This window comes from Triplophysa rosa, linkage group LG8 (assembly GCF_024868665.1).
Source record: "Triplophysa rosa linkage group LG8, Trosa_1v2, whole genome shotgun sequence".
Lineage (NCBI taxonomy): Eukaryota > Metazoa > Chordata > Actinopteri > Cypriniformes > Nemacheilidae > Triplophysa > Triplophysa rosa.
Genome location: NC_079897.1, coordinates 21,978,957 through 21,987,391, shown reverse-complemented (window position 1 = coordinate 21,987,391; position 8,435 = coordinate 21,978,957). Strand labels below are relative to the sequence as shown.

Sequence of the window (8,435 nt, the reverse complement as noted above, 5' to 3'; positions counted from 1 at the left end):
GCATTACATCTAAAACAAACGATAATATTCGTTTTAGCCGTGTCATTTGACCTCTTTAAAGATGCACTACGTGACAAATGATAAGTTAACTGTTTTCACCCCTGTTCAATATAATTGGATGAATGGGGTTTTGCTAGGACCTGTAGCTGCACGTAAAGGAATTTTCAGAAGAATTCTAGTGTACAAGATCTCGAGATCCTTCTAAAGACCCCGCTTGGCAGTAGCTTTGTTAATGATAAGGAGATCTCTTAGAAGTGACTTTATCTCTAATACAGATTTAGCTACTGGCATTTACCACCAAGTTCAGAGACATCTCTTTCAACCCTCATTCTTCCATTTTGTGCAAGCCGTTTGCACCCGAAGCAGTGGCAAGAGTCAGGTTTAACTTGATTTCTCCCGTACCGTGAATTGCCCTGTGGTGTACATTTCACTGGTTCACACAGAGAGTGTTGTACTGTTAAAACTACTCTTTTCATTTTCTTTTAAAATAAATTTGTCTTAAAATTTCTCTTCAAATCCATTGGACTTGATTCAAGGCTGAAACATCTGTATAAACAAATGTATTAGTGCTCAAAATTTCTCAAGTCCTTACCACTATTTGTCAGAAGGGTTCATTATGAAAGAGAAGAGTGATAGAGTTAGCCAGGGTGTTTACGTAGACAGGGCTTATGTACACACAGAAGCAAGCATTTGGAAATCTGGTGCTCTTCCGGTCTTCTTATACAGTAGTTTGAATCTTTTATCAAAGACACACACACACAGATGAAAGCATAGGTGAAAGATCAAAGGTCATGCATTGTTCACCAACGACTGATAGGAATTAGCTTCAGGGTTAGTTCAAAAGCCACTTTCACTGAAAGCTGTGCTTTCAATAGCTCTTTCTAAGTGTTTGTGGGTTTTTTTAGTTCCTCATTGACTTGTTGCATAAGTCAGGTATCTTGTCTGATTAATCACTTTGCACATCTCCATCAGTACATTTCATATTTTACCCTCAGGTTATTGGCAAAGGTTCTTGCCTAACTGTAAGTCATTTGCACAAATTTTTTTGCTTGTTTTTTTTTTTGTCCATATCATGAAGCGTGCACTTCTCATCACCTTGTTATATTTTAAACACAGTGCAAAGAGGGATTAACCTGCTTTCTTTATTCTTTTTTTTCTCTAAATTGCTCTTGTCAGATGAAGAGCCAGATTAGTGGTTTCCTGTTGTGGGATTCCTTTCACTGTAGAAACAAATGAAACCAGCCAATAGATGGTGGATTCAGCAATGTCACTGATTTCTGATGTTTCCAGTCTTCTCTTATCCATGTTTAATGAATTGTTTGTATGAACTTACACAGACACTAGGACTTTATCCGAAATAGCCCCCTATACCCTAATATAGTGCACTATTTGAGGGGACATCCATTTTTGGTGGTGTCCGAATTCATAGTGGACATTATTGAGTGCACTCATTCAATCCCATGATGCGTCATAATAACGAGTGTACAACCGATGTACACTCACGGCTAGCTGCTAGCCATCTATCGTGATGCTCGCGCTGAATGTGCACGGAGTGTCCGTTTTCACCCGCTCCTTAAAGTGAACTAATGTAGGGAATAGTGAATGAAGGTAAAGTGGGAGATTTCGGACACAGCCTAGGTCATCGATTTAAAACTCTATTTATTTACATTTGCTTGCATCATGTGAGGTTTTATGCAAATATATTCGTAATGTTATATTAAACTTCTGAATGAGAAAAGCCTAAACTGGCCATCAATCAACCTGTATAATCTAGCCTGTTTAATTGTGCTTGTTTGTGTGCATTTGTAACAGTTATAACTGTGTATAAAACAAACCACTATCTCCAAGTATGAACAAGACACACCTAATGTCAGAGGCAATCCACCTTCTGCGTTGTGTTTACAGCCCACATCAGCAACTTTAACGGAGCAGTGACCATTATTAGTCCTTAATGCATGTACACACTTACTGTACCCACCTCCTCCTTCTTATATACAAACAAAATCCAGAAAGGATTTATATTAACTGCATTTTCACCTAGCCACAAAATATATCTCTGATAGAAATTCAGAACTGTTGTTAATGTTGTCATTACTGTATTATGAACTTTCCACTTCACTTTACTTTTATCCACTGTCATCTTTTATGTTCACTGCTCAGTTACATTTTGCTAGACAGTTTTGGCTTAAATACTCTTAATGGCCTAAATGTAACAAACATTCTTTGCACACCTCGTTACAAACAAGGTGAGGGCGGAGCCAAGAACTGCTGCGAATCAGTAGACTTGAGAAGGTGGGCGTAACAAGCTCATCAGGTAGATAAACGAACAATATAAAGACTTGTATCAGCTGATGTTCTCTTGCACTCTGCCCCTTCAGACCCATCAGACGCTGTGCCACGCTCCAGAAGAGTGAAGGGGATAGAGGCTGAGCAAAGGAAACTGGAAAAGGAATCACCATGGCTGACTCTTCCACTAACATGAGGCTACGATTGCCTCTGTTGTGCATCATCTTGGAGGTCATTCTCATTATTCTCTTTGGAGTACTGGTGGAGTATAACCATGACACAGATGCCAAGAAGTGGAATAAAAATGGAACCCATAGTGCGCATGAGTATGAGAATGAATTCTACTATCGCTATCCCAGTAAGTAAAACAGAGACTAGTTGTTGAGAGACTATTAAAATATATTTTTTACAAGATTTTAGTTTTTGGGCTACAGAATATGTGATTGTTAAGAAGATATTCTAACGATCTGACATTGCGTGATAATCACAATTCCAATAAATTAGCATGCATTAATCCCTCAATTGTTTAATAAATCTGTGGAGTTTTTCCAGTAGAAACAAAGAGCTGTGCCTTTTAGTTTGATAACTGAGGAATATTGAATTGGCTAAAGTGCAGATGAGCATTGGTTCAAACTTTGTCAATTGAGTTTAAAAGTAGTTGGACTATTAATTTTTTAATTGTTCTATACATTTTAAATGATTGTTTTGTGCCTTCGAGTAAAAAAGGAAGCTGACTTAAATAAACTGTCAAATAGACTCTTCGAAAACTTTATAAAAACAACAACCCTTCTTTAGCAGGAGTTTGATTTGTTGCTAAAGTGAAGATTTATGTTTCAATATTTCTGATCTTCACTTTAGGAAATAGAGAATGAGTTGAAAGAGATGACAGGGAGTGGTTACATTAAGTTTGACGTTTCACTGCTCAATGGACTGCACACATTTTTGAATGCTTTAAGCATACTCAAATACAATAAATAAATAAAATGTTTTAACTGTTTTAAATCAACCTTTATTTCAGTGTCTCAATGGCATAATAAACTTAGAGAAAAACTTGGAGAAACTGTTTAGGAGTTGCCAAAGAAGAGTGTACGAGGTATGTGGGGCAGCATGCCCACTGGGGCTGTGCCATCCTCATTGGTGCCCAGGGCAATGGCCAGTTGCCTGGCAACAGTATAATTGTGTGAAAAGAAGTGAAATAGCTGAATGAATGAGTCTACACAAAGAAGAACACAGGGGTTAATGCCAGGTTCAGTGTGCTCATAGACCGATTTTATTTAGCTGCTGTGATAGCTCCTGTAAACAGTGCAACTAAATACCCTTGTCAAGCTTTTATATGTAATTGCACAGACTCACATCAATGATAAATTACACCTTATGAAATTATTATTAATGATATAAATAAACCTATCGGAATCATAGAGAAGATAATGGGAAAATAACTGAAACTGTTTGTTTTAGGTTTCCAGGATGTGCATGTGATGATCTTTGTGGGCTTCGGTTTTCTGATGACCTTTCTCCAGCGTTATGGATTCAGCAGTGTGGGATTTAACTTCCTCATCGCAGCCTTTTCCCTACAGTGGGCCACTCTTATGCAGGGCTTTTTCCATGGCATGGAACACGGCAAAATCCATGTTGGTGTGGAAAGGTAAAGTCAAATCACTCGAATGCTCTTGTTAAGTTTATTTTACGGTACATTTACATGTGTTGTGTAAACATGAGTAAAAGTGTCCTTAATACACAATAAAATCAGCGTAAGAAAATAACATGAGGCCTTTCATTTTGCTTTAATGTGTAACACTGTAAACAATTAAATATATCCTGCTGTGGCCTTTAATTGGACTACAGCAGAGCAGTACCACTAAGTGGATGCCACGTGCAACAGCTGACTATAGTGTACAGCCTACACAGTATACTGCATTATAATTACACTTACTCACGGCAAAAATGATTTTTTTTGCAGTATGATAAATGCAGACTTCTGCACTGGGTCAGTGCTGATCTCTTTCGGGGCCATTTTGGGAAAGACCAGTCCTGTGCAACTGCTTGTTATGGCCGTTTTCGAGGTGACATTGTTTGCTGTCAATGAGTTCATCCTACTCTCTGTCCTTGGGGTGAGTGTCCTTGGTATCTTATTGGATAGAAAAATTGTTTATTGGAATATTCAAATGTATTTATTCAACACATTACTTTTCCAAACACTGGACAGGTTTGGCACATGCATAAGTCATGACATATGCTGATTAACAGAATGTGCCTTGATAGTATATTTTGTATAACTTGATTCCTTTTCTCCATATTCTCCCAGTCTGTATTTATAAAGCTGTTTAAAGTCAGTCATGATCATCAGTTATGTTAATCTTTTTCTACTAGTTAGATAAATGATATTTGAATATCCACAGAGAAGCAAATTTACTGATTTACATTTAATAGGTGTTGTTATAACATGTAAATGTAAAATGATATCTATAGGCTAATGATGCTGGAGGTTCTATGACCATCCATACATTCGGCGCATACTTCGGCCTAGTGGTGTCCCGTGTTCTGTACAGGCCAACCTTGGACAAGAGCAAACACAGAAACTCATCTGTCTACCACTCTGACCTCTTTGCAATGATCGGTGAGTCACTTAAATGTTTTACTTACATATACAAGTTAAGATTTTGACTTGTGGTTAACCAAACTGTTGCTTTTCATTTGTCAAACTTTGAACAGTCACATTGCACTTTTCTCTATTATGTTCAGGTACCATCTATCTGTGGATGTACTGGCCCAGCTTCAACTCAGCTGTTACACAATATGGGGATCCCCAGCACAGAACTGCCATGAACACTTACTACTCTCTGGCTGCCTGCACACTGGCTACATTCGCTTTCTCTGCCCTCCTCAGCCATGAAGGCAAATTGGACATGGTGAGCACCCCCTTGTGGTTTTGCTTTGAAATTACTTTAAAACCTTATGCACTGTTTGAAGGACAGGTTTCCATTTCCCAAAGCCACTTTTAGCGCATTTAAGGTATACAGTTTATAATTTGTGTGTGTTCTCTGGCAACTGAACCCGTGACTGTACCAGTATAGTTACAGGAACTTTTCCATTCTTTGCTCTCAGGCTTTATAAAATGCTTCAGTTATAGTTGGTCTTGTGTTTTTCAGGTGCACATCCAGAATGCTGCTCTGGCAGGTGGTGTTGCTGTTGGAACAGCTGGCGAGATGATGCTGACTCCAGTTGGCTCCATGATCGTGGGATTCCTGGCTGGAACTATTTCAGTTCTGGGATACAAATACCTCACGGTTAGTTGCCCACAGTTGCGTACCTACAATTCAGACACACAGCTGTGACACACAACTGTAAACATGCATAAGCCTCAGTCTCATGTGTGTGCTGTTTCATACTCTGCCAGCCGGTTTTGGAGAAGAAGCTGAAGATCCAGGACACGTGTGGTGTTCATAACCTGCACGGAATGCCAGGAGTTCTGGGAGCTGTGGTGGGTGCTGTCACAGCTTGCCTTGCATCCAAGGATGTTTATGGAGAGGGGTCAGTACTGTATATCTTTGTGAATATTTAGATAATGGTTTATGATGATGATGATGATAATGTATTATTTCATCGTCCAACAAATCTGTAACACCTAATAGTGTTTGTAATTAAATTAAGTCTAACATGGATAGTGTGATGTAAATGTTATTATAAAAAATGTCTTTTATCATGTAAAGTATTCTTTGTGAGGGCAGACACTTATTGGTTACGCCATCTTCTTACACAGATTCCAAAAAGTGTTTTCTGAAAGTGAATCTGTTAGTTGGAGCGCTTCACATCAGGGTGTTATGCAGGCTCTCTCCCTGGCTGTCACACTCGGAATGGCTCTGTTTGGTGGTCTACTTACAGGTGGGTGTTCAGTTGTGTGTATACTTGTGAGTTTGTGCAGACATGGGTGTATTAGATTGTGTTTGTGTGCAGTGAATTGTGATTTGTGCATTCCAAATACTGTATGTTTAACAATATGTGTGCACTCCTTAGGACTCATTCTCAAGCTGCCAATCTATGGTTCTCCTTCGGATACTCACTGCTTTGAGGATGGTCTTTACTGGGAGGTAAACACTTCAAAACGCTTTCATTTCATTTTTTAGATCTGTATTTAATTAACGCTATGTTTTGGTTTGTGCTGTAATGAAATGAGTCTGTTTCAGTTACCGGGCGAGGAGGAAGATCACACTGAGCTCACCGAGGTAGCCACACCAAACGAAGTTGAAAAACTGAACAGCTAAATTACCAGTTTTCTTGTTCTTTTTGTGTTATTTCATGATATTATACATGTGTTAAAAATTCGGTTACCTGTAATGTTCTCTGCAGGTGCGATTTATTTTACTGATGCTCTTAAAATAAACCCACAAAATTTGTTCCATTATTGTTATTAGCATTATTTGTTGTTATAGAAAATCATTGTCAGAAAGTCCTTTGCAGGCCGAAAACCAGATCAGGGTTTCTGACAGTCTAGCTGCGAGAAACAGCTGGTGAGGGGGCTCAGCAAAAATCATCTGCTGGTAGAAAGAAGTGGCAGTAGGATGTCGGCTGTTGCTGACATAGATGTAGGAAGTGCCTGCCGCTTGTAGTCAGCTGCAGCAAGGCCAAAAATGACAGGAGAACGGTCATGTGAATAACACATATTAATGCATCAACATGACTTTGTTTTCCAATTATTAAATTAATGTATAGTACATTATAGTACTCGTTAATATCTCAATAACGAGGTTCAGTGTCAATCAAATTGGAGCGAGTATTAAAGTTGTCATAAAAATGTGGGAATCACAAAATCTTGTAAATGTTAGCTAAACCTAAAATTAATTGGACACGTTAGATTAGATTATTTGTTTTTATTTACATTTTTACAATTTATTAGTAGTAGGTAGAATTGCCTATGTATTGGTTGTTATGTTGTATTTTCTAAATACATTCAGAGTTAACATTCAGCAAATTATAATTCAATACCTGTCTGAATGATAAAAACATGCTCCCATTGATTCCGTATATCCAAATTCATATTTTTTTTTCTGTTTACCATGCAAGCATAAACCATACATTCCATATAAAAATCCTTTGATTATGTCGGCAAGGGTTCAAAATTATGAAAAATGAATACATTTCGAGAAAATTCAATGTTTTTAAATGTGTATTATTTACTTTTTGATTATGCGATTTTCTCCATTTTAGTCTATGGAGCTTTTCGTTTTTTCTGTTTCTGCTGTATTATACAGCACTGCAGGCAAACTGAACAAAAGAGACAGCTATAACTGTGTTTATGTGTTGGTATAGATGTCAAAGTGTATGTGTGAACTGATTTTTTTTGTGTGTGTGTGTGTCTATGTATACAGTTTGAAAGAAAGACATCATATTTTGCATTATTATTCATTTTTAATCGTTTTTATACTGAGATAAAAGGTGAGCTTGATTTTTATGTAGAAAGGCTTTTGGAGATGAACATTTTTCAGCCAAAGTGTGAGTTTTTTTTTTTTTTTGAAAATCTTACATTGCCTAAAAAATAACAATACATTAAAGATTGACGTTGTTGATTAATAACATATCCAAGACTGTAATAATAAAAAAATCAGCTTCACATTTAGTATATAGAATTATTCATTTTTTAAATGAAAAACAAAAGGGGCAAACTGGTATTTAAAGGGTTAACATTCTGAAAATGAGTGAATGTTTGGTAGTTATGATAAGAACTGATTCTAGTGAAAAAAATTACGTAATTGAAAGTGTGAAAAAATATGGATATATCATATTTTCATGACCGTGTTTGGACATGGACATTTTAGCTTAAGTGTGAATTTTTTTAATTGATGCACAAGGGTTAAAGTCCTGTGTTTTTATCAGCAGTCTCCCAACACGATCCCTTATGAAACCACTAGATGGTGATACAGAGCTACCCACGACCCTACAGTGACGCGAGAGGACGAGAGAAGCTCATTATTCTGATGGTTATCTCTCTAAAATACTTGTAATATAACAGTATATGGTTTCGCAATATTTAATGGTAATTTTTTATTTTATATTAAATATTAGCAAAGATGGGAAAACAATCGTAAGATCTGTTGGGAAAGTTTTTATTTATATGGTTTTAATTCACTGAAGTGCACGTGACATTTGAATTC

The 8,435-nt window shown here is 37.2% G+C and overlaps 1 protein-coding gene across 1 annotated transcript; it reads left to right on the top strand.

Annotated features, from left to right (window-relative positions):
* Positions 1-2,346: 2,346 nt before the first annotated feature.
* rhbg (Rh family B glycoprotein) lies at positions 2,347-7,900 on the top strand. Its single transcript, XM_057340565.1, has 10 exons — positions 2,347-2,644; positions 3,745-3,931; positions 4,247-4,397; positions 4,756-4,903; positions 5,029-5,195; positions 5,436-5,573; positions 5,684-5,817; positions 6,047-6,168; positions 6,301-6,374; positions 6,471-7,900. The coding sequence occupies exons 1-10, from the start codon at positions 2,458-2,460 to the stop codon at positions 6,546-6,548; spliced, it is 1,386 nt and encodes a 461-aa protein (XP_057196548.1). The 5' UTR covers positions 2,347-2,457; the 3' UTR covers positions 6,549-7,900.
* Positions 7,901-8,435: the final 535 nt, after the last annotated feature.

Excerpts from the sequence above, each read along its gene's own strand:
- rhbg (XM_057340565.1), top strand. The coding sequence starts at position 2,458 with ATGGCTGACTCTTCCACTAACATGAGGCTACGATTGCCTCTGTTGTGC. Across the intron at positions 3,932-4,246 it reads ATCCATGTTGGTGTGGAAAG|TATGATAAATGCAGACTTCT; the intron begins GTAAAGTCAAAT and ends TTTTTTTTGCAG. Across the intron at positions 4,904-5,028 it reads TGACCTCTTTGCAATGATCG|GTACCATCTATCTGTGGATG; the intron begins GTGAGTCACTTA and ends TATTATGTTCAG.